At 36.5% G+C, this 27,115-nt stretch overlaps 1 protein-coding gene across 1 annotated transcript in view; it reads right to left on the bottom strand.

Annotated features, from left to right (window-relative positions):
* Nucleotides 1-27,115, bottom strand: part of ZDHHC2 (zinc finger DHHC-type palmitoyltransferase 2) — a 70,518-nt gene continuing 43,403 nt past the window's right edge. The window contains exons 4-12 of the mRNA XM_065899852.1: nt 22,853-22,973; nt 18,454-18,523; nt 17,683-17,715; nt 11,784-11,904; nt 9,513-9,645; nt 6,094-6,220; nt 5,729-5,821; nt 1,826-1,938; nt 1-41 (exon numbers count right to left, since the gene is read on the bottom strand). Of these exons, the coding sequence (XP_065755924.1) occupies nt 1-41; nt 1,826-1,938; nt 5,729-5,821; nt 6,094-6,220; nt 9,513-9,645; nt 11,784-11,904; nt 17,683-17,715; nt 18,454-18,523; nt 22,853-22,973 (852 nt within the window). The remainder of the gene's footprint in view (nt 42-1,825; nt 1,939-5,728; nt 5,822-6,093; nt 6,221-9,512; nt 9,646-11,783; nt 11,905-17,682; nt 17,716-18,453; nt 18,524-22,852; nt 22,974-27,115) is intronic.

Raw genomic sequence — 27,115 nt, 5'->3', positions numbered from 1 at the left:
TTAATTCTCATTCTCCATGGTAAGTGCAGGATTGCTCATACCTTCAAGAAAGGACGTAAGTTAGCAATTTTTGTTGTTGCTTTTGAACAAATAGGCAGAGACTTGTTTATTCAGTCATGAATCCTGCCAGTGTTTTTCCAAAAGTGACCTGTACGTAGTATGGGTATTTAGAAGATGTTACATAGAACACACACACACATACAGTATAGTTGGCCACAACCGGTGTCACAAAAAAAGCACTTTAAAAACAGTTAAATATATACACCTGAGGAAGTAGGGGTGTGAATAAAATAACGTAAGAAACATTGAGCCTGGCACTTCTCACACTACCTTAAATCACTGTTTTCTAATTCTTCATCTACCTACCTCATTCTTGTCAAACTAATCTTGGAGCCCTTTCTCGTCTCACCGTTTTCGTATTTCTCTTCCTTCTTTTACAGCATCCTTTAAACTTTAAATAACTTCTCAAGTTATCACAGTAACAGAAAATTAATCTATGTCTCCAAACTAACAGCACACAGAAACCAGAAAATCACTTCTACATTAATGTAGAACCATAAAGTGAAATATGAATCTCTTCTGAAAGACAGTTCTTTGTCTTTCTACCCCCCAAATATACATCACTTCTTTGTCTCTAAGGAAACTGAGGGATTCAAAAGGCAAACAGGTGTCATCAATTTTGTTCAGGTAATACCTAGTCCCTCCCATAGACTGAAAAATGGAATGGAATGTTTGAAGGTGAAGAGACAGACCAAATTATGAATGCTCAAATCACGGGGATCTTCAGAGGGCATACGCATTTCTCAAGAACAAGACTCTTTAAAGAAAGAGAGAATGTGACTGATTATATATTAAATAATGACTTAAGAATGTTTACTCAGGACTATCCGTTTGTTTTTCACTAAATCCCAAAGAGATTTCAAATAAACCAGGAAACACTTTAAAGTGCAGTAAGCCAAAGTCAGGCAAGCACTAGGAAAAGGTCTGAAGAAAAGACTAGAAATGAAGGGGAAACATTTGAAAACTTAAATAGGTCAATTTGGAGGTTTTCTGGCTAACAGTGCCTTAATTGATTCGCACTCAGGAGACCACACATATAATATACACACACCCCTGCACGTATGATCACATCTTTTGTTTAATACTTAACAACCCTGAGAAGTAAGTAGTATGTTAAAGATGAAGCTAAGTCTAAAGGAGGTTAAGTAACTTAACAAATACCACACACTGATTAGGTGCCCAAATTGGGCTTTGATATCAGGTCTGTCTGCCTTCAAACACTTCCTTGTTTTTTGCCAATAAACTATATTGACCCATATCATCAGAAGATTCAAATCAACAATATCAAGAGAACTGTGAGTGGGATATGAAGAAATGACAGGTAGCTAAAGTTATAGCAATTCTGTAGTGGCTTTACTTCGACATTTTGAAATGGATAAAACTTTTGAGTAAAAACTACATAATCTGAGATCCCTTTCAGTAGATAGTTTTCAACCTTTTGTCTGAGCTTACTGCACTTTTTCCAATTTTTAAATAAATTATATTTTGAGTTTATCATTTTATTTAATATGCGGTAATAAAGATTTGGTTTTCTAAATTGGAAAAAGGCCATGTAAATCTATTTTTCACAAAATGATTTTCTACAGCTTCCAGACATTAATCAAAGCACTTCACAAGCAGTTCTTTGAAAACAGTTCTATATTTACAATGGTAGTCTGCCTCCAAAACAAGAAAAATTCTACAGCTAATAAGAATGAAAAATTTTTACCACTTTCACCTTTTAAAAATAAAATATATCGAAATAGCCGAACAAGCATACTCTTACCAGCTTTACCTTTTCCCAGGTTTGTGCTGTTCTCTGTCCAAGATTGAGAATCAGTAAGAAGGTGGCTCTGGGACTCTCTCAATGGCTTTGCAGGAAATTGATGGTTTTCAGGACTGAATAACAATAATTATCATCATGATCATTAGGTTAACTCTTGATAGTATTAGGGTGAGTGTTTTGCAAAGGATGGAACTCAACCCACTTGTGGTGCAAGATAATTGCAGGAGTTACACAAGAGAATTTGGGGAAAACAGGAACAAGGCATTAAATCACACTGACTCACAATGAACAAAGCGTTCTCCCTTCAGTTCACTTTTCTTTCTTCTGATTACAATACAATGACAATCTCTGACTTTGGCAAATCTCCATTCTTAATATGGAGAATAGGCCTCAGCCTAAGACTTTAGCAGGTAAGGGAATCTAGTTAGAACTTAACAGTATTTTATTATTGATTTTATTTTTTTTTAAGTTATATTCTATGGCAAATTATACTAATTTCTCATTTATGACAGTGATATAAAGTTTGGTTTAAAAAAATTTTAAGTGGCAATTTAAAGAAAAATATTAATTTTACAAGTGGAAAAAATATGGAAAAAAATACATGAAGATGATGGTAGAAAGATAAGTTTGAGAAAAACTGACCTACTTATTGTTTCTAAAGTGGCCAAACTGGTCTCGACAAACAAAGAATTCTCTATCTTTCTCTATAAAACTGAAACAACAAATTTGAACGTTATCTTGCAGGAATGTTGAAAACATCTGACATTGTCAGGTCTTAAAAATCTGACGTTTAATTTGGTAAATAAAGAGTTTAAAAGAAAGACTTTAGGTTTTAAAATTTAAGTAGACATGCCACATATGACATATTAGATGGTATGAAAAAAATGTACATAAAATAGCATTTCACTTAGATCAAAAAAATTATTGGCACAGAAACTATTAGTGTATTATTTTACAACACACCAAAATAGAAATTATAATAATGTTCAAAAGAAAAACCCACTTAAAGTTCTTCCAAGAGTAATTTCACATATTTTAGTTGACTATAACTATTATATTTTTTAAAGGATATGCCTTTGCTCCTTAACAATTACCTCGTATCTAAAATTTGAGACTATTTCAATTTTGTGCTGCTTTAACAACCCCTTACTAAAATTTTGGGAGGAAAATCTTAAAAAAGAAAAGCTTGTCTCCTATTCATATGAAATATCTCTTTAACTCTAATTCTAATTATTCCTCAGGAAAGGGACCTTAGACTAAGTACAGCTAACTAAGTCCTGGTTTAAGGACTGCTTGGAGATTCATTACTGCCAACAGGAATCTAACAAATGGCAAGGATCCACTCATTCAACAATACTCATTGAGTATCTGTTACATCAGTGAGTAAAGTCTTTGATCTCATGGAAGTTTTGTTGTAACTGAGGAAGAAGTATAATAAATATATAGTAAGTCAGGTGGTAAGGAGAGCTCTGACCACAGTAAAAGACAGTATGAAGGGAATGGAGGGGCAAGTTACGATTATCCAAGGGTTTCCAAAGGCGGCCTCTACTGTAAAGCTACACCTGAGCAGAAAGTAAAGTGAAGGCACAGAGCGTTCAGGTATCCAGAGGAAGAACCTTTAGGAATAGGAACTGGCAAGTACAAAGCCACTAAATAAGGAACATGCTTGGTATATTTGAGGACCAGCAAGATCCGTGTGTCTGAGGATTGTGAGTGTCGGGAAGGTGGTACGGGGTGACATCGAGAGGTGTTGGGGAAGAGGTTAGTCAGCGCAAGGTAAGGACATTCATTAGATTTTATTCTGAGCAAGATGGACAATCAGTGGAGGGTTCTGAGCAGAAGAGTGACACAATATGATTTACCCTTTAAAAGGATCACTCTGACATTTTAATGGAGAATAAACTGGAGGAGGGCAAACATGGAATCAGAAAGGTCAGTAACGAAGGTACTGAAATAATCCATGTGAGAAATGATGGCTTGGACCAGGAAAGCAGCCTTGGAGGTGGTAAGAAAAGTATCCAGGTTATAGATAGATTTGGAGGGGATATCTGACAGGATCTACATCTGTATATACAGGGTCCCTGAAAGAGAGGAATCTAGTATGACTCCCAAGTTTCTGGCCTGAGCATCTGGGAGAATGGAGGTCACTACTACTGATACATGAAAGAATGAAGAAGAATCGAGTTTTGGGTGGGGCAAGGGTATAGATGGCTTGGAATCAAGAGTTCTGCTTTGCACCTGTTCAGCTGGCAATGACTTTTAGATGTTTAGGTGGGACCACTGTGTAGACAATCAAATATACAACTCTGGAGTACACAGGGGAGACCAGCACTAGCCGTAGACAATTCACAGGGGCTAATCGGGGGAAATTATAGAATTTTGTAGAAGAGACTTTAGCTGTCAAAATCCAATCTCAACATTTAAAGGAAAGGGAAGAGAAGCCCGGAGAGGTTACGTGACCTCTTCTAGATCACCTAGCTGGGTAACAGTGCCAGAACTAGGATTTCTCCCAACGCCCATTGTACATTTAGTAGGAGAGATACTATCTCTAAAACCCAGATAGTCTTAAACTGCAAAAACCTCTTAACAAGGATAAAAAACATTATTGAAAACTACTGTTAACTTTTATAAAAGCAGGAAAGCATTCTAAGTAATTTATTAAAACTAGATTTTTCTGCCCTGAGGTATATAAAAAAAAAAAAATTAGCATTTAGCTCTGTGGAATTTTAAAGCCAAAACTCACAGGGCAGGACCCAGTAGGACTCTGGTGCCTTTGAATGTGACACACGTGAGAACGGCCTCCTCATTAACTGGTAGAGTCTGGACTGCACAGAGCTCACTCTAGGGACGGGGGGCAAATAGGTTTCATCTCATGACAATTTAAGATGACTTTGGAATGGCTGCCAGAATCACCACCTTGAGATGGATGCTGGGGTCACATGAGGCTCCAAGGGACAAAGCGCCGTGATCAGTAAGAAACACGAACTAGATGGGGAGACTATAAGCACAGGTGCTATGAACACAGCATTCCAGCAACTAAGAAAACCTTTAAAATGTAACTAATGATATTATGGTCATGCTTTTACTATTGGCTTTCATTTAAAAATCAGAGGTATGGTCACATCAAAAAAAAAAGTCTCTCTTGAACATGTAAAAAAATGTTTCAACTTAAAACTTCACGTAGAGCATTTTGAAACGTTTAGATAGTTTTGCCTTTTGGCAGTTAGTAGCCAAGTCAGAATCCAATTTCAGGTCTTCCTCAAATGCCTGATAGACTGGAACCAAAAGAGACTTAAAGCAGTAACCAAAGTCTCCAGACAATGAATTTCCAAGACTCCCTTCTTTCTCTCTCCACAGAAATGGCTCAGATCATGCTTAGAGGTCTTGGAAGAGTACCAAGGATATGGTGCCCATTGCTAACGGGACTGTCAAGCAGATGTCTGGGATTCCGCTTCATCTCCAAAGGCCTGATCCAGGCAGGGAAGTTTTTTGATCTCTTTATAATGGTTACTGCCGAGAAGAAAGGCCTGGAGGGTCAGAGGGAAAGTTTAACCTGTCTGCTCACCTGATCACTAGGGGGACTAATTTGGACTTACATTATTTTCTTTTAAGCACCACATTTTAAAAAATCAAAATTTATTTCCGTTAACAAAAATGTATAGAGAGTTAACACCTGTTTACTGACCACCCAGATTAATAACAGAATTTTATAATTATGACCGAAGCTCCCTATGTAACCCTCCCCAGTCATACTTTCCTCTCACCCTCATTCCAGGTAGAAACCAGTGTAGTAAATTATCTTAAGTTCTTAAAATTTTTTTTCAAAGGAACATATAATTGAAGGACGCAAGAGGATAAAATATATTCTTTCAAAGTAAAATAGAAAAAAAAAAATGGACTCACTTTTTAGATGATGAATTCAATCCTGCAGGAGTAGATGGCTGTTCAGGATCCTGGTTAACAAGGCAAGTTGGAAAGGAGCAGCCATCACCTAGACTGTAATTAAAATAAAAACTTACAATTATGCAGTAAAAAAGATGATCTCTGTGAGTAGAACATAGCTATATTATGGACAAAACGTGTATATCAGACATTGGCTTGAATGTGGTATGTTTACGGAGATGTGAGTCAACTGATTTCCACATTGACACAACAGTGAGTCATAAAATAATACTGTAAAAAATAGTTTTTATGCAGAATTACAGAGTTCTTTTGTTGGATTACTTCCATTTTCAGTCTAAACCCTGAAAATTTTCACAACAAAGTACCTTGAAAAAATGGGTAGCAACCAGTACTTCTTCTCATCACCAAAAACCTGTCGCATATTTTTACTGAAACCCAAGCTGAATCCATTCTTATCTGTTCCATGTCGAAATACTGGACTTCTAAATGCCTCTAGAAAAGATGGTAGAGCAATCGCATGAGTAAAGGGCACATCATCTAGCAACCCCCATAGTTAGAAATGACTGAATTAAATGCAGAAACTCTGAACACCGATGGCTAGCCTCCTGTGACTGCTTATGTGCCTATCAACAGCCCTGCAATGAAGACTGTCTGTTCTTTTAAAACAAACATAAAATATGATCAGATCTATTTTAGTTTTTAAGTAACCCTTTTATTCTTGCAGCAGCACATCTGCATTGCAGAAAATCAGAAAATGCAAACAAGCAAATAAAACTTTATAGCTTCTAAATCTTTATTAAATGGACGGCTGGATGGATAGAGAAAATAATTACAAATGTACATTTTTTTAACCAAAGTGCGACTAAAGATACATTCTACAACCTTTTTTCAGTTAATAAATTCCATTTTCCAATTTCATTAAAATTTTATCTCATCCAATCATAATTTTTTTTCTAGCTGATCAAAAATGTACTTTAAAGCTCTTTGTCCAAACCAGGGTCCAATGCAGAGCCGTACATCATAGCTGGTTATGCCCACTCTGCATATGGAAGCTGAGGTTCAGAGAGACCGTGCAACTTGCTCAAAATATCACAAAAAATAAATGACAGAAGTGGACCTTGAACAAGGTCATCAAATTTCTGTCTATGATGCTACATTTTCTTCTTAAATAATGCCGAGATGCAAAATCTAACATGTTAGTTTTGGGGTGCAAATAAACATAGAAGTGTAATGATTTCTGCCCATAATTTAAAAAAGGAAAAATATAACTAGCAGAGTCATGGTACGATGAAAAATGTGATTTGCAAGATCCTTAACATTTATCAGCCTAGGTTATATAGCTTTTTATAAAATGCTTTAATAATTATAGGACCATACTGTCCAGAGGAAGTCCTTTCAGTGTTACAAGTTAAATCTAGACGTTTCTAGAAGTTAAAAGCTAGTAGAAAAATTTACGTTTGAAAAATAATTTAATTGCTCTACATATAATTTGAAATAAGGTACTTTGTTTAGAAATTATTATACCAATATTTTCACCTTAATAGTACTTGCTGGGATAAGATTTCACCTGAATCCTAAAAATGAACATTCACTGACTATATACTACAATTAATCTTCACTATTATAATAACGGAATCTCACAGCCAGTATCACACTCTTTTGATTACTATAGATTTGTTGCAAGTTTTATAAACAGGAAGAACTTAACAATTTTTTTTGGTGGATATTGTTTTTGCTATTTGGGGCCTCTTGAAATTCCATATGAATGTGAAGATTAGCTTTTCCATTTATGCATGAAAGGCCATTGAAATCGTAATCGAAATTTCAATAACCTCCTTTGGGATGGTTCACTGATAGTATATAGAAACACAACTGATGTTTTTGCATATTGATCATGCAACTTTGCAGATTTTATTAGCTCTAATAGTTTTTATTGTGGATTCTTTATGGTTTTCTATACGTAAGATCATTTCATCCACAAAAACAATAGTTTTACGTCTTCCTGTGCAATCTGAATACCTTAATTCCTTTTCTTGAGTAATTTCTCTGGCTAGAATTTCCAGTACAGTGCTGAACAGCAATAGTGAAAGACGGAATCCTTGGTTTATTTATTTAGGGCAAAGGTTTATTTTTCATCACGGAGTATCATATTAGCTGAGAATTTCTCATAAAGTCCTTTGTCAGGTTGTAGAAGTTGCCTTCCATTCCAGCTTAAGTGTTTTTATCATCAAAGGGTGTTGTATTTTGTCAAACACTTTTTCTGTTACAGTTGAGATAAAAATGTGCTATTTTCCCCTTCATTCTGTTAATGTGGTATATTACCATTGATTGATTTTTATACATTGAACCACCCTTGCATTCCTGGGATAAAAGGTTATATACCATGACAAAGTAGGATTTAACGTGCTGCTGGATTTGCAGATATGTTATTGGGAATTTCTCCACCTATATTCCTAAGGAATATTGGTCTATAGCTTTCTTTTCTTGTGATGTCTTTGTCTGACGTTGGTATTAGGGCAATGTTGGCCTCACAGAATGACTTAGGAAATGTTTCCTTCTCTCCTAATTTTGGGCATAGTTTGAGAATAATTCATGTTAATTCTTAAGTGTTTGATAGAATTTGATAGAATCATCAGTGAAGCCAACTGGTCCTGAGCTTTTCTTTGTTGGGAGATTTTAAATTACTGATTCAATCTCCTTACTTATTATAAGTCTATTCAGGTTTTTATTTCTTCTTGAATCACACTGGTAGATTGTGTTTCTAGGAATTTGTCCATTACACCTAGGTTATCTAATTTTTTTTTAATTTATTTTTTGGCTGTGCTGGGTCTTCGTTGCCGTGCACGGGCTTAGTTGCTCCATGGCATGTGGGATCTTCCTGGACCAGGGTTTGAACCCGTGTCCCCTGCATTGGCAGGCAGATTCTGAACCACTGCATCACCAGGGAAGTCCCAAGTTTACCTAATTAAACTTTTTTATTTCTGCAAGGTTGGTAGTCATGTTCCCACTTTCATTTCTGATTTTCATGATTTGAGTCCTCTTTTTTGCTTTCTAGTTATAGGCTTGTCATATTTGTTGATAATTTTCAATAAACTAATTATTGATTTCATTGATCTTCTGTTTTTTAGAATTCTGTTTCCATAATGTCCTGTCTAATCCTTATTATTTCCCACCTTTTTCTGGCTTTGCGTTTACTTTTTGCTCTTCTTTTCATAGTTCCTTAAGGTGTAAAGTTATTGATTTGAGGTATTTCTTTTTTAATGTGAGCATTTATAGCTATACATTTCCTGCTAAGCACTGCTTTTGCTGTATCCCATCTCTGCAGGGCTTCTGAACATACTGTTTTCTCTGCCTGAGATGTTCTGGCTCTGACTTCTTAGTTTAAATATACTTTTTGCTTTTGTGAGCTCTTCCCTGACCACTCCATCTAAATAGTTCCCTTCTACCATCCCCAGACCTTGCTTCATACCTGAACATCCTGTTTGTTTCTTTCAAAGCACTTCGCATTTTGTAATTACGTTTATGTTTGGTTATTGATTTTCTGTGTCCCTCACTAGACTATTTCACCCTTGCTAACCACTGTATATACACAATGCTTTACACACAATGGACAGTCAAAAAATATATGGAATGAGTGAATTTGTATTTGTCCCACAAGACAATGTGGGAAACAAGAATGATTTTACAGCTTCAGGACAGGTTAGCATTTAATCATATGGCAACTTCTGATGACTATTTGGTTTTGTATTTAAAGTTCTGTTAACTACAATAATTGGATACTCACCTAATGTAGATTTATTTTTGCTGACTAGCCAACAATGATAGCCAAACAGAGAAGACAAGCTGACAGAAAACATAGCTGCAGCAAAGAATAAAAACATAATATGGAACTTGGCTTGAGTATCAGGTAGGCCATTCTATAAAGAAAGGAAGAAAATAAAATGTTTTGTCAAAGGGATAAGTATTCCCCTACTTTTATAAGTAAGATTTTTTCCATAAAATTTTTCTTAAATTTAGGTATGGAGAAAGATATATGGCTTTATGTTAAAACTCTGAGGAAAAAAATACATCTTCAGGTTCGAATAAATGTTTACTAGAACATGAATATATACGTATATATATATATATGGAAAATATATTAAAATTTGGGATCTTTATTTTCTTTTGTATAACCAAATTCATAGAAAAATTATGATGTGTGTAAACTATATCAGTAGGGAACAAGATAAAACAAGCTATAAAATATAGCTTTTAATTTACTTCCTGAAAATGTTTTGTTAACATACTCCAGATTTACAAATGCTTAAACAGTTTGATTATAATGCCAGAAAATGGAAGGTTAATTGGCACAATTTAGCTACTCTTCTCATTGATGTTTTACATCACTACAAACAACAGCATCAACTACAAACACACAGAACACATCCACAATAATACTTCAAGCTACTTTAAACAACGTCGTCACAAAAAAGATCAACACTGGTTTATAACACCTGTCTAAAATAAACCTTACAGTACCCATGGGATGAAAAAGCCCAGACTGCTCCTTGTTCGTATGTCCAAGGAGATCTGGAGTCCCTCTAGAATGGCAGGCTTGGGGACACTTAGTGAAGCACCAGAGCTGCCAGGACGTGTCCCCTTCTGATATTCTGTTTCAATATCCTGTAGTACCTGTCAGATTGACCCAGGTCACAAGATCTCACTGATAGCTTTTGACAGCAGAGTCATCACAGTGAAAACCAGTCGTGCCTTTACAAATTTACTTGTGGTTTGGAAATAAAATCATCCACAGGAATGAGGAGCAGTGAGGCCACAGGCTCTCAGACATTCATTAGAGATCATTCTTCCCAGCTGGTCACTGGAAGTATCCTTGAACGCTAGGCCATGTTCATTCACCTGTGGATTCCTAGCACTTAGCAATATAACTGGCACATAACAGGATTCAATTATCTTTAGTATTGAATGTGGTTCAAATCTCACATCAGTGATCTAGCAATTCAGAAACCCTTACCATAAGAAAGGATAATTTAATGAATGTAATAAAGCAACCCTGCAGGGGATAACTGTTATTTTTTACCATTGTTTGGTGTTGTAAGGAATATCTTTGGGTATTTAAAACACATAGTTCTAACTTCATTTTGCTTATGTTTAAAATATACAGTGAAGAAAACAAATGAGCTGCCTAAAGCATATACAATATCTAATAACAATTCAGGACATTATAGGTATAATAGTTTAATAATCGTTTTACACATAAAGAAATACTTCTATTTTTTCAATACTAAGAAAAACATTCTTCTTATATAGTCAATTCTCGTTATTCGCAGTGGTGCTGTTCTATAAAGTTGCCATGAACACCGAATTTGTGAATCCTGAACCATTTCTCCTGGGAAGATACAGCGTTAGGGTCCTGTAAGCCTCTGGTCACAATATTTTTGTCAAATGATCAATACGTAACCTTGTTCTGTGTGTTTCTGCTTATAAAACCTAATTTATACCTTATTTAATGCATATTAAATAACAGAACTCACAGCCACCAGCACCATAACTCAGGTCTGAAGGAAGATTATCTAAACACTAAACACATGTATTTTCTCCGTCAGGCACATCTCAGTCTCTTCCGCTCAAACACTTGACAGCACTTCAGCGCTAGGCTTGAAGACCTTTTAAACAATGAAATCACCAACAAAAAAGCACAAAAAATGCAAAAGACATGGCACTAAATAGAATGAAAAAGCACACTTATTTACAGTATGTGAGTTCCAACAAGAAGGCAGCAGGTCCTCTGGTTTGATCTCAACTAGAAATGTGCACGTGGGTGACTCACATTTTCCCTACTCTGAGCATGTTTGCAAATGACCACAAAAGCTACGTTGAGTATTGACTCTGAGGTTACAGATAAATGTTAGCAAGTACGTGAATTCACAAACACAGAATCTGCGAATAATGAGGACTGACTATATATGTTAGCTCTCTTCTATAAAATTAGTGTCAGGATTAATTCACTACTGAAAATCTATAATATACCAAAAAAGTCACCAAGGTAATGACTTACGGTCCAAAATTTGATAAAATACTGTAAATCTGTAGCAGCAATAAAAAGGCAGTACAGCAGAGAATAAGCCAAGAAAAGGAGGAAAAATTTATAATTTGAAAATCCAACACAATTGTTCACCCTGTTAACGAAACAAAAACAACATTTTCAATGAGTTTTACATTGTCACCCTAGGTATACATATGCTCAACCTTAATACAAGTATTTTGTTTCCTAACATTTAAAATTTATTGGCATTTCTTTAAGCATAACTCAGATATCTTTATACATACAAACACTAAAACATCCACTTCACTAAAAAGGAATTTCTATGTTCAGATTTTTAAAATTTGATGTATATGTAATACTGCTTTAATCAATCATGACCCCTATATTTCCTGTCCAGTTATACAAATAAACACATGCCTTAAGCATAGATACTGTGAGAAATCTACTCATACCAAGCAGATAAAAGGAATTTTCTAAGTTCTTCTCTGCGTTGCCTTTGGGTTTGATTTCTAACTACGATTAAGTAATTTAAAAACCTTTCAAGTTTTCCCAAATTAGATGAAATTTCTTCAGAGACTACTTGCATGCCGTCAGTATAGCACTGAAGCAACCAGATTATCAAAGCATATTAAGTGGTAGGTTTAAGAAAAGAAACAGGACTGGGAACCAGACAGCCAGGTCGTCGTGCACATTTGATGCTAAATAACTATGTGGCCCTGATAAAGTGCTATCGTCTCTAAGAATTTCATTTTCCTTATCTGTCAAACAAGCACTCTGAGATCCTTTATGAGAGCCAGCTCTATATGTAATGATTCCAAAAATGGAGATATATAATTCTCAGTCCTTACTCTGAAATCACTCTATTTGGTAAGAGGGGTGGTAAGAATTCAAACTACTGTACCAATAAACATAAATACAACTCATACTTTACAGTCACACTTTTTCTATCAAAGCTTTTTCCCCCCTTTTCATAGAGACAAGGGAATTCCTAGATAATGTATAAATGTGACACAACACCTAAGTGGAACTGGCTGCTATCTTCACGGGTTCACTTTGTTAATTGGTATAACAAACTCATTGCATAGAACACACAGGTGTTTCCTCTCCTCAAACACCTTTGTTCCTACTCTAATGTTAGTATAAGGTAATCTTGCTCTCTACTGCCTTTGCCAATAAACTGAAACATTTTTCTGTCTCTCTTAAGGTGAAACTATGTTCATATGAAAAATGTTTACTCAGTTACACAAGATGAACAAGTTCTAGATCTGCTGTACAACACTGTACCTTGGTCGGCAAACTGTACTGTGGAGTTAAAAATCTGCTAAGAGGACAGCGCTCATGGTAAGTGTTCGTACAATTAAAAAAATTTTTGTAATTGAAAAAATTCAGAAGTCAAACACTGGGCTTATGAGTAAACAGAAATTTGAAACAAAAATGGAAAATGTGTACATCTACCTTAAAAAATATAAGGCAAAGGGAACAGCATTAGATTTAGTAATTTTGGAACTTAAGGGTGTTGTGTATGACAAATGCATAAAGGAGGCGAAACTGAGGGTGCCCGCTGTATGCACACAGTAACATTTGCAGTTCTAGAGATTCCAGTGTGAGTGCAAACCAGTTACTGAGATTGCCTCTTACGACATCTGAACGAAACAATGGCAAGAAATAATACCGCAAACAGTTCCATACTAGCCTAGCCTAAATGTATTCTGTCACACAAGGATATAGGATATTCCCTGTGCTTCCATGCGTTGGTTTCAAGAGGAGAGAACGGGCAGACAAAGGCTGGGTGCGTTAAGACTGGACATGTGGATGGAGACAACGACTCTTTTGTGGACGAGGGGAAAATGAGATGGGATAGGAAAGACTGTTTCTCTTCCTGCAGGAATGTAAGAAGCAGCTTTTGTGTTAGATGACAAATAGCGTTTTTATAGAAAGGAAAATGATTTTGAACGTAGATTTTACAACATGTAATTTAGCTTACTTTAACTTCTACTTAGGGTCATGGTGTAATTTGCCATGTCAGAGCCAGGAAACAGGAGAAAGTCAGTAAATAAAGACCAGGTAGGTATTTTAGAGTCTGATAGGTACTTTGAACTTGAGGAAATAAGAGTGATAATATTTATTTCTAATAACATCTTAGTCTCATCATGACAGACAGCTTTTGGTTAGACATTTTAACTGCCTACTACTCTGTAGACTCAATTTGAAAAGGAAGTGCATGTTTCTGAGTCTGAATGACTTTATATGGAGAAATAAAACACATTCTAGGTAAATATGCCTTATATGTTGTTTAAATTCAGGGTAAACAGCTCTTGGCTCTGTTTTAGGGAAATTGCTTTCTGAGTCTAAATTGGAAAAAGAACATAATACAAAAAAAAAAGTATGGAAAGAAAGTAGCCTCTGAAGTCCAAAAAACTTGCTATATGACTTTAAGCCCACTCTTTAATTTATCTGAGGCTCAACTTTCCTCTTCTTTAAAATGAAACAAGTAATTTCTAATAATTTCTAATTAAATTCTAATAATAATCCTCTGTTTTAAGGATTACAGATTTTTACAGATATATGGATATATCATCTTTAGACATTACAGGCACTCAATAAACGGAGGCTAAAGTTATTTTATTTAATTAGGGCTACCTAACCACTGGCAAGCATGTCAAGGTATACTGTTAATATAATTAATTGATAAATGAAAATTTTATATTAAAAGAAAAAGCACTTCTTTGATAGGAAACCCAATAAGGCAAATACTGCAGGATCTCTACTTTAGTTAAAAAAGAAGTGTGAGGTTGATCCCCTGCACCCTGATGGGTACTCTTAACTGGCCACAGCAGACATGCTGAAGTGACTGAGAACAGAAGAGGTATGGCTCTATGATCTTTCCAACACTAAAAGTTGACAGATACTGAACTTCAAAATCATACACAAGACCTGGATAAAAAGGTTCCCCACAGTTTGGGAACATACTAAAGGTCTTAGTAAGTGACTGTTACACATTCACATAATGGCTGTAAAGAAGATCTTTTATATACTGATATGAAACAATTTCCAGGATATATTAAGTGAAGGGAAAAAAAGGCAGAGACCCAGTCCATAAGGCAAACACTTGTGTTAAAAGAACGTGTAAAAAATTTTCTTATGTGTATAAAAAATATTAAACACACGCACACGTACAGATTTTTTTTTTTTTTTTTTTTTGCGGTACGCGGGCCTCCCACTGTTGTGGCCTCTCCTGTTGTGGAGCACAGGCTCCGGACGCGCAGGCTCAGCGGCCACGGCTCACGGGCCCAGCCGCTCCGCAGCATGTGGGATCCTCCCAGACCAGGGCACGAACCTGCGTCCCGTGCATCGGCAGGCAGACTCTCAACCACTGCACCACCAGGGAAGCGCACACATACAGATTTATATCTGAAAAGCACACGTGACATTTAGCAACCAACACTGGTTCCCTGTGAGGAGTGGAAGGAGGTGGGGAGGAGGGGCTAAGAAGAACACCTGTACCTTTTTATTTTTGAATTTAGAACTGCGAGCGTGTATTATCTGTACATTTTTTCATTTAGAATTTTAATTTGAAATTTAAAATAAATAAAATGGCTGCTCCATTAGCTGGCACCAGGTGAATATTAGGTCCTCGGCACCAAACCCTTCACAAGTCGACCTGGCTACTGCTTTCTGCAAGGGAGTGCCCGGATCTGGATGGTGGCTGGGGCAAGTGGCTGCAGCACAGGAGGTGACAGTGCAGAGAAGCAGCAACGCAGAAGCTGAAAGGCACTGCAGTGAGTCCATTCAACTTCCTCCACATTGCCACGCAGCGTGAAGGTGACAACAGGTAGTGTATAGACATGTAACCTGAACCCATTTTTAAAAACTCTAGGGTCACATCTGTCCCCCTTATGTAATAGGGTCTGTCAAAATTGAAAAGATTATCCAATTATGCTATGTTTCTTTTAAAGCCAAATTAATTTCAGGTTTAGGAAGACTGCTATCAGGACTTCCCTGGTGGCACAGTGGTTAAGGATCCACCTGCCAATGCAGGGGACACAGGTTTGAGCCCTGGTCCGGGAAGATCCCACATGCTGCAGAGCACCTAAGTCCGTGAGCCACAACTACCGAGCCTGTGCTCTAGAGCCCACGAGCCACAACTACTGAGCCCACGAGCCACAACTACTGAAGCGCGCGTGCCTAGAGCCCGTGCTCCGCAACAAGAAAAGCCACCACAATGAGAAGCCCGTGCTCAGCAGTGAAGACCCAATGCAGACAAAAATAAATTAGTTAAAAAAACAAACAAACAGAAAGACTGCTATCGTAGTAAATCATCATTTCTATATGTGTAATTTTCTGAGGATAGCAAGGGCATGGCAAGCTTTATAGGTGTGCACTAGCTTGGGATTAATCCTGTTTCCAGCTCTCCATTGCTTATTACCACTATCCATTATCACTTTAAGATAGGAAAACGGGAGTGAACTCTATGTCCCTGATTTCTTTACCACTCTGCTCAATCACAGCTAGACCACCCAGCTATCCAGAAAGGAGGAGAAAAGCTGAGAAAGCATGTGTTCCTGGCCAGGCCCTCACTGGGTGAGAATGGCCTCTGGAAGCATTAATGCCCTGGCACTTCTGAATTGCCTGGATTATGAGCTGAACAAACCCCCCAGACATAAGAGAGTCCTCAGCAGAGAAGCAAAGAAAAGGTAGTGCCCAAAGTAGGAACAGTGGGTGGGCTTGGGAAGTGTCCACCACAGGTGCAGAGAATGCACAGGTGGATGGTGGGGATATGGTGGCAGTGGGGAGGGACTGACAGCAGGTGTTACTGGAAGGATCAACAGAGGAGTATAAGGAGGACTAAGAAAACGTATAATTGGAGATGTCAGGGGGAAAGAACTTGCTGAGAAAGAGAACAGAATGAATGGAATGAAGGAAAGAATGAGGAAAGCAAAAGAATGACCTCAAATGAAAATTAATACTCCAAAGAGAGGTTATTTCCTGACAACTTTCTCTGAGAGGAGCATTATTCTCATAGGCATTAACTAGCCTTGACATGTTAAAGCAGAAAATCTAGGTGAAGAAAAGTACGGGGTACCCTGGAGAGAGGTAAATAACATTGCAAACCCGACATTCTTCTATTGTTTCCGGTAGCTAAGATAACCATTTACTATGTATGTTTCCACCTACCCCCGGTGTAGATTTGTGGGCACATCTACCTTTCCCTAGTGCCATCCCTGAAAGAAGATAAGGCTTTTAGAATGATCATGATTAATGTCTAAATCCGACCTGGCTGGCAACTTCAGCGTGGTTGTCACAGGGATGTGCACATTGAGATGAAGAATTATAAGGTAGAAAAATCAACCTTCATTAGTTAAACAGATCTTTCAAATAATCCTCTATTAAGTTATCTAATTTCATGATTCACACTTTTTAAAAAAAAATATTAATGAATTCTAAGTGGAAACCCTTTTTTAAACATATGTGTGTATTTGTATATTTCCTATTCTACTCCTAAGTGTTGTTTTATTTAAAATATTGTTAAAGCTCTAGATGAATTCATTCTTTATTAGAAACTTTGAGTGCACTATCGTGTATAATTTATGTGTACATTTTGGTGTAATTTCTGAGAAGTATTTTAGAATCTCTGTGTTTATGCATGTGCATACAAAGAAAACCGGTTGTTCTGAGCAAATATGAGAAAATAACTTTTACATTGTTAACCTACTGGTGTTAAAATTATTTCACGGAAACTCTCCTGAATAAAGGCTCTTTTGAGCTAACTAAACAAATACTAGAAACTTAATCTGAAAGGTCCTCCTAGGTCAGCTAAGGCAAGATTTCATTTATAAAAAGATTTAAATAGATCTATGATTCAACTTGTTATAACGGACAGAAACTTCTTTAAGTATAGAGCCATACTCACCATGGGCAATGATGATCCATCTTCAAAATACATCTAAAAAAAAAAATCACACATATAAAACTCAACATCCCACAAAGTTTTAATCCCAATACATTTATAAAGAGGAAATACTATTTCAAAAGAGTCATGGTGAGTAAAATATTGCAAAGTTATTTACTTATCTAAAAACTGAATAGTAGCCAAAGGCTTCATCTAAAATAAACACACTACGGCCAATTCTAGACGATCCAATAGTAGAACTTTAAATTCAAAATATACACACTTTAAGATGCAAATAAAACAATTTTCTAAAAACAAGCAGTATGTTAATATACAACTCTTATGCTAAAGATAAAGTGCAAAATGTCAACAGATTTATACGAAGTCTGGATAAAGCTTTTCCGTTAATATCCAACCTTAAGCCAAGTAGTACTGTCCTTGTTGTATAAGTATATAATAACATCTGACTGTCATGAAGCCAATTGAGTTATCTTTATAAAGAGGGAAATGAATCACAGAAGTACTTGTTAACTAGAACCAGCTAAGTATGAGCTGCGAAAAATCATGCATTTCATATCAGCGAAAATCTGGGGGGAGAGGGGCAAACAATCACGGCCCTCAGCCACACTCATATTAATGCAAGGGACCATGCTGGTTATACTTCTTAAATAAAGGTCTGAGAAGCATGAATAAGGAGAAAAGGAAATAATGTGGAAAGCGGCGAGAAAAGAAACATATTAAATAAAAAGACCACCAGCATGTAGACGTTTTAGAAGTAAAAGGTTTTCTTACTTATCACAGACGGAACAGTGATGGCAGCGATCTGGTTTTATAAGTTGGCATCTGTCACAATAGCGGATTGCTATGAAAAAAGAGTTCCACTTAGCCTTAGATTTAACAGTGAATTGAATATACAATTAAATAGCTTTTAATCATCTATCCAAATTTAAATTCTAAAAAGCATAATGAATTTAAATTCGGTAAAAATGACATATCCGACTGCGTAAATACAAAAATGGAATGACTTGCCTATAGCCTCAGTTGTCTGGAGAGGTTTCCCAAGAATAGAAAATCTTTTGGGGAAATTTTTCTAAGGCACGCTCAACTATAAGTATACTATATAATTATAAAGCAGTCACAGTAAGATTCACAAAGGGTGCAACCATGTCCATTTCTATCAAAGTAAACAGAATGTCTCCCTCGACTAAATCAATTCATTTCCAGTACCCTGCCAGGATAACTAGGGGAGGATACAACCACATTCTAGAAGTTTTTTGAGAAACACATTTTAGAAATTTGTGAATAAACTCAATTGGTTGCTTGAATTGGGAAAGCACTCACATCTTTTCTGCTGGGTGAAATACAAGATTAGAAGTGAGTATTGCAAGAGGTATTTCCAATAGAGAATTTTAATTCTTGTGACTGAAGTCCTGATCCTTTCTTCTCTAATACAGATATCAAAGACAATTATGGAGGACTGATCTGGAGATGCTCCTTCAGTACACAGGCATCTGACAGGATGCACTCAGTCTGCCAAAATTACAGGAGATCAGTTAAGTGGGCAGTCCAGTAGAACCAGCAAAACCAATACTAATGAACTTAAAATTTGGAAAAAATACTTGCAACACGGTTACCAAGATTATATTAGCTAATACTATAATCTCTAAAAAACAGAAATGGTTGCTATAAACTAAGAATAAAATGAGGTTTATTTTTAAGACAACAAGGCCTAGATGGAGTTGTTTTCAATATTGAAATAATTCCTTAATCATTCCCTTATAACTTTCTTTTTCAGAAATTCCAGAGATGGATGGCATGGCCTGCTCATCTCCTGAATGAAGAAGCCTCACGGGTACATCCCAAGTGACGGTCTAAGGTATTACTGGCTCATGCGAAGTATCAAAGTGTGAGGCAGTGTTGTCCAGAAGGAATATAATGTGAGCCACATGAGTACTTTTAAATTCTCTAGGAGCTACGTTAAAAGAAGTATAAAGAAACAGGGGAAATTAATTTTAATGATATATATATATATATATATATATATATATATATTTCTTTTTTTTTTTTTTTTTTTTTTTTGCGGTACACGGGCCTCTCACGTTGCAGAGCACAGGCTCCGGACGCGCAGGCTCAGCGGCCATGGCTCACGGGGCCAGCCGCTCCGCAGCATGTGGGATCCTCCCGGACCGGGGCACGGACCCGTGTCCCCTGCATCAACAGGTGGACTCTCAACCACTGCGCCACCAGGGAAGCCCCTTAATGATATATTTTATTTCACCTAATATATCCAAAATATTATTTCAACATAAAATTAATATAAAATATTAGTGACATATTTTACTTTTTTTTATACCAAGCCTTTGAAACCTGTTATGTGTTTTACACTTACGGTCACATTTTAAGTTGTCAGTAATCACAACTTAAAGACTAGTGGTTACCACAATGGACAGCATGGGTCTAAAGTCACAGAATTTCCAGGTGAGTTCTGGTGGGCAATGCTAGATTCTCTCCAAGTGGTGATTATCTCTAAAGTACACTGGGGTAAAAAAACCTTTCAAATTAAAGTGGGTAATAACTCACAAGAAATCAAAACAACGTAGAAAAAGGTTTTGTTTACAGTCTTTCAGAAACAGAAATTTAGTCTTATAATAAAAAAACACTCCACGTGCCATATTATATTCAACTAAAATCATCCCACTGGAATTTTAAATGAGCCATCTAATTATCACTTAAAAAGTCTTAACAGTGGAGGGGGCATTTTATTTTAACTGTCTTGCTCGAATTTTTTGAGAATTTATTCATGTATTATGTGATTTAAAACTTTTTTGGTACATGTTGAAAAGGAAACATTACCAACATCTGTGTGCAAAATGATAAACTGATTACCTCACTTCTTTTTTTTTTTTTTTTTTTTTTTTTTTGCGATACGTGGGCCTCTCACTGTTGTGGCCTCTCCCGTTGCGGAGCACAGGCTCCGGACGCGCAGGCCCAGCGGCCATAGTTCACGGACCCAGCCGCTCCGTGGCACGTGGGATCTTCCCGGACCGGGGCACAAACCCGTGTCCCCTGCATCGGCAGGCGGACTCTCAACCACTGCGCCACCAGGGAAGCCCGATTACCTCACTTCTAATGGTTACCTTCCTTGTCAAAAAATCTACAAATATTTTTTTGTAGGAAAGGGAGAGCTAAGAAAGCAAATAGTCCTCATTAATAAAAATAAAAATAAATAATAATATAACAGAGTTTGGAGAACCCTGTAAGAAGGCAGGAGATGGTTGGATCAGAAGAAAGCACAGGACAAACAAGTGAGATGAGGAGACTTAATACCTGCCTCACTACACCCTACACCCAAGTCTGTATATGGTTGACTTTGTTCTCTGGGTACAGCAGTCAGTATACAGGCAGCTAGTATTTTTCTCTTTTAGGTTTGGAGGAAGGACTGTGGATTGAAAATGAATGGGAAAACCCCAAATTATATTGCCATCTACTTTCTTCAGTTCTCTTAAGACGTATAAAGTGTGTGAACATCAACTGAGCCTTTCAGTTGCTTTAGTCCACGGCCTTTCGCAGGGTGAAGAAGGAAGTTATCCAAACGACCCAAGGGTCTTTGCTGGGGATGGGGTAAGAAGGACCCTGCTCACATTCCTGCCTTGGGGGTACTGTGGCTGCTTCACTGGACGCCCTTTCTGCATCATGATTACCTTTACGTTCCACATGTTCCAGAAGGAGAGCAATCGCACCAGCATTATAATCTATTATACTTTCTGTAATTTGAGTCAGTGACTCTAGTCAGTTAATATTGATTTTAGCATGCATCCAGAATTTTTGCGCTAAAAATAGAAAGACTTTATCAGGAAGTCCAGATTCTGTCCCAGACTGTCACAAATACTGAGAAATGTAAGTTCATCCCAGGAGATAGGCACACAATACAAGAGATGACAGCCTTACCAGTACATAACCCACACAAGAAGATAACTTATAAATCCAAAGGGCAGTTGCTATTAATGAATAGTAATACTCTATCCTGGTATGACTTATACTTCCCTCCTTGGTCTTAATGTGGTGTAGCAAGGGGTCTAGCAGAAAAAGCACTTCACTAGGAATGAGGAGACGAGATTTTTGCAGCTGATACTGTCACTGCCATTAACTAGCTTTGGCAACTTGTGTATTAACTTATTTTTAGGGGGCTTAAATTTCCTCAATATTAGTTTAGGCTTATGCAGAGCAAATATATGTAAACATACATAAGCACATCGCTCTCTTTATGGGACAGAACCAGTGGCATAATATTAAACCAGGGAATGACCACTTGCTCACTGAGAAACAGTAAAAGCAACAGGAAGAAATCAAGTGCGAAGCTTAGCGTTATATTCAATTAGGACTCTAAAGTGAGTCAGAAACAAATATAAATAATATAAAAATATTAACGAGGTATTTTACAGTCCTTTTTTCATACCAAGTCTTGGAAACTAGTTGTGTGTTCTACACTTAAAGCACATCTCAATTTGGACTAGCCACGTTTTAAGTGCTCAACAACCACATGGGGCTAGTGGCCACGGAAAGGGACAGGATACGTCTAAAGTCACAGAGTTTCTTTCTGGGTGAGCCTTTGTGGGCAAGTACCAGCAGTCCATGTGTGTCAGTTTTTAAGACAATTCTTTAATTAGATAGCTGTTAAATTACCTTAAAAATCTTAGTCCAAGTAAATGAGATTTATTGAGTTGCTTTTGTAAAAAAAAAAAAAAAAAAACCATAAATTTTAAAGATAAAGAAATTTTATCAATACCCGAATTAAGTTTTGTATAATTTACATACTAAGTTTAAAATTTATGTAAAATTATCAATGTTATGTTCATAACAGATACTGCTCTTTTGAATTAAATAAGAATAGGAATTAAAACTTTAAAAATGAACGCAACTACAAATCAAGTTTCAGCAGTTCTAACATCTTCACTGAGTCACAGCTACGAAGGCAGAATAGAAGTAAAGTCAGTTCGGACTTGGTTGAGATCTCTGTGCCATAGCATTGCTCATGTTTCCATTCTGTTTTATGGGACTGTACAGGAGAGACTTAATAATAATCCAAGCTGAAGCACAATGTGTTTCAATGAGTGCTTGACAGTTTCGAGTATAGATATGCTTTCTAACCATCACCACAACCCATCCTGCCAAAGCACTCGTTATCCTCTACCTCCAGACATGGTCCTGGTGTAGATGGGAAGGTCTCTGGCTGCTCGCCTAAGAACTTCCTGATGGGCTTCTCCTCTTGGCTCTCTCTCTAGCAATTCTTTTTCTGCATAAGAGAGATGGAACTGTGGAAGAAAGTTAAATTTTAATCAGTGTTCTCAAAGAAATGATAACATATTTATCTACTATACCCACAAAGAGGTATTTATAAAATATTAACAGTATATAGCATATAGATTCAGAGAGGTAATAGATTTAAAATCTGGGCAAGTCTGTTAATCTCATGGATCATTAGTTTATAAATCTAAAAAAAGAGAAGAAGAAGAATACCTACTTCCTCAGATGTTTGTGAAACTCAAGAGAAATAAGGTATGTAAAAGTGCTTTATAAACTGTAGAGTTCTATCCAAATATTAGTTACATTAATAGATGAAATGGCAAAATAAACAAATTTGGTTCAGTGGATGTATTTTTCAATTGGTTATAATTAAAAACAAAAATAGAAACAAATACATCAAGCATGTATTCTCATCTAAGTGAGTTTTAACTTAGGGATAATCATTACATGAATTCTCTAGCACCCAGAACTAGTCATTGATTTTACTTCTTATACTGCCAACTGGACCCAACCAATTTAAAAATATACTTATTTGAGAAAAACGAAAATTTGTTTGGGCTCCAACTTGATAATCACAAAAATATGGTTTAAAAAGTCTATTTGAACTCCTATAAATGTACTCCAGGAGACATGTACAAGGGTATTCACAGCACCATTGTTTAAAATGTAAAAAACTAAACACAACCCAAATGTCCATCAAAAGGGGAATAGATAAATAAACGGGAGTATGATCTATCCAAATAATTGAATCCTATATGGCACTTAACATTTAATGAACTACAGCTGTGTACAACCAAGACTCTCAACCTATTGAACAGATATATAAAATAAACTACTATATATTATTATGGTTAGGGATATGTATATATGATAAAATTATTTAAAAACAAGGAAATGATTAACACAAAACTCGGGATAGCTGTTACTTCTTGAGAAATGCAGGGAAATACAACATAGAAGTACACAGAAGATACTTCAAATATAAATAAAGCTTCTATTTGGTTGGGTGACTGTTCAGGTGTTTTCATTTTATTATTCTTTAAACTGTGCCTTATATATGGTTTTTGAATGTAAGACATATTTTACAATTTTTAAAAAGTTTTAAAAAAGTGATTTAAGTATGTCAATGAAGGAAAGAAAAACAATTTGATGAAAATGAGGTCATGATATTTGAACCTAAATCATTATCTTCAGAGAAATAAAAATTAAAAATCTTTGTTTAGAGGTTGATAATTCTACTGAGGTTATTTTAAAATTAGAAACAAATCTTCAGGGCTTCCCTGATGGCATAGTGGTTAAGAATCCGCCTGCCAATGTAGAGGACACAGGTTTGAGCCCTGGTCCGGGAAGATCCCACATGCCGCAGAGCAACTAAGCCCATGAGCCATAACTATTGAGCCTGTGCTCTAGAGCCCGCAAGCCACAACTACTGAGCCCATGTGCCACAACTACTGAAGCCCGCGTGCCTAGAGCCCGTGCTCCACAACGAGAAGCCACCACAATGAGAAGCCCGTGCACAGCAACGAAGAGTAGCCCCCGCTCACCACAACTAGCGAAAGCCCGCGCGCAGCAACGAAGACCCAACACAGCCAAAAATAAAAACAAATAAATTAAAAACAAAAACAAAACAAATCTTCAGCTTCCAAATGTAAATAATTTTAAGGTACCATAATATTCACAAATGCATGATTTTTAATATAGTTGTAAAATTTCAGACTCATTAAGGTAAAGAAAATAAAAATAAGTTTTCTCTAAGTAGAAATTTACATAATATGAATTATTCCAAATTAGTATATCAAATTTACTTACATTCAATTAGTAGGTATGTTACAGTTAGGCCCCTTAAGAGTTTGTGAAAGATATTTGAAAAAAAGTATTCTCCACATTAAATATTCCTCCTGCAAGATGCTCACAGCATTTGCTTACTATTAACTAATTTCATAGTGTTTCAAATTACACTTTAACCAGTCCTTTTCAAATGAATACGAATAACAAATAAATGAAGGCCACATTTATAAAGCCTTGGTGTATTCGTTCTATCAGACGCTCTTCACTCGTTTGCTACCTTAAATCTCAGTTTATAAAACGAAATATATTTACACAATTTTTCGGATTGCATGACTATATAAATGAGGGCAGTGAGTGGCAGTGAGCAGTGTTGAGTCTCAAACCCAGAAAAATAGGACCTTGCAGCCTGATCCTAGAGGCTGGGGCAGGAGTAGCAGCAGATTAAATACCTTAGAGTCAAAGAAAAGTTTGGGAACCACATTTCCAACAGGTGGAAAACTATCTCCCAATTGGATCGTGGATTCCTAGAATCTATTCCATTGTTTTCAGAGTTACTCTGAAAAAGCAGTTCACTGGGAAGCAGAGTCAATGAGAAAGCTGTCACCATTCAGGTCTCACTAACAGAATTAAAGACCTAACAAAGAAAAATCCAAATTGTTTATTGACCCATCATATGCAATCATACTGGTTTATCAGAGGATTTGCCAGATTTTCTTTCTTACTTAAAAATTCTAGGTTGGGCACCATGCACCTGTTGATGACACTACTTTAAAATTTGAAACATGCTATTATTCATTGTTTTAAAAAAAAGAAAACACTGACAAACAGGTAAGTGTACTGATGGTCTTTATAGAACTGTTTATCTTGTTTGGAAATATTTGAGTGGTATAAAATGTATAACATCAAATGATGCTGTAATTCTGTAGTAGTCGAGAAAAGGTAGGGTTGATCTAGAGAAAGTATCTATGAACTTTGTACATGTTGATTCCTCTGCCTAGAACATTATTCCTTATACTTTCTGGATGGCTCCTTCTCATTTTGCAGGTTTCAGCTTAAATGTCATCTTCTCAAAGAACTTCCACGATTCCCTTACTAGGATAGGGACCCTGATCATTCTGTCCCTTCCCCCTGCCATACTGTCTATCAGGTCCATGTGTGATTGCTTTGTGCTACACACCATAATTTGAAATTATTTTGTTGGTTCATTTGTCCTTTGTCTGTCTCTTCCACAAGCATGTAACCCCACAAGGGGATCAAGCTTAGCACAGAGTAAGCCCTCTGCTAGAACTGTGGAATGGACAAAAGAGAAAGTACCAGGAAGCCTAAGTCAGAGCACTGAAGATCAAAGCAAAAGTTATTTTGTATCCTAGTCTCTAACTTTCCATTGTCAGAACCATCAGTCCCATAATTCAGGCAGATATATCTCCCTTGCCCTTTTCTAAAAGTAATTTAAAACCTAGCATTGAAAGTTAGTTTCGTAAAAGACTTAATACTCAAAAGGAATAAAACCATTGACTTTTTATTACATTTTCTACAGAGTTCTGGATCCTTTTAACTTTAGAGGTAAGTTCTAGTGAGTGATGGAAATGGAAGAGTCCTTAGTATGTTTAATACTTTTATAAATAAACATCACACACTGCAACCATCAGGTCCTAAAAACCAAATACATGTTGGTGGAATTGTTGTTTATGTAAGATGGATGCCAAAATATCTAGTTCTATCTTGGAATGCATCAAATATGCAGTCCCCTCCCCCTCAGAACACTTTTATGTACAAACGCACATCACAGATCTCAGGAAAGATGTAGAGATCTGAAGGAATGAGAGATCTCCTGGGGTGAAAAAGATAATATACCTGACCTCCAATCTTCCAGATTGCAGCAGTCCTTTGGTCAGTAATGCAAGCTGTTTTGTTTTTGTTTAAATAGTTTTATCAATTTTGACTTATAGAAAAATTGAGAAAATGGTACAAGGTTCCCATATATCCTCTCATCAACTTGCTGATATTCCTAACATCATATATTAACATGGTACATTTAGGACAATTAATGTATCAATATGGATACATTGTTATTAACCAAAGTCCACAGTTTATTCAGATTTCCTTAGTTTTCACTGAGGATCTTTTTTTCTGTTCCAAGGTCCCATCTAGGAGACCACAGTACATTTATTTTTCATGTTTCCTTACTCTTGGCTGAGACAATTTTTCAGATTTTCCTTGTTTTTGTTGAGTTTGACAATTCTGAGTAGTACTGATCAGGTATTTTGTAAGATGCTGCTCTATTGGAACTTTTCTGGTGTCTATCTCATGATTAGACTGGGGTTACGGGTTTTGGGGAGGAAGACCACAAAGGCAAAGTGCC

This window comes from Phocoena phocoena, chromosome 21 (assembly GCF_963924675.1).
Source record: "Phocoena phocoena chromosome 21, mPhoPho1.1, whole genome shotgun sequence".
Classification (NCBI taxonomy): Eukaryota; Metazoa; Chordata; class Mammalia; order Artiodactyla; family Phocoenidae; genus Phocoena; species Phocoena phocoena.
This window is presented reverse-complemented; position numbering and strand designations above follow the sequence as displayed.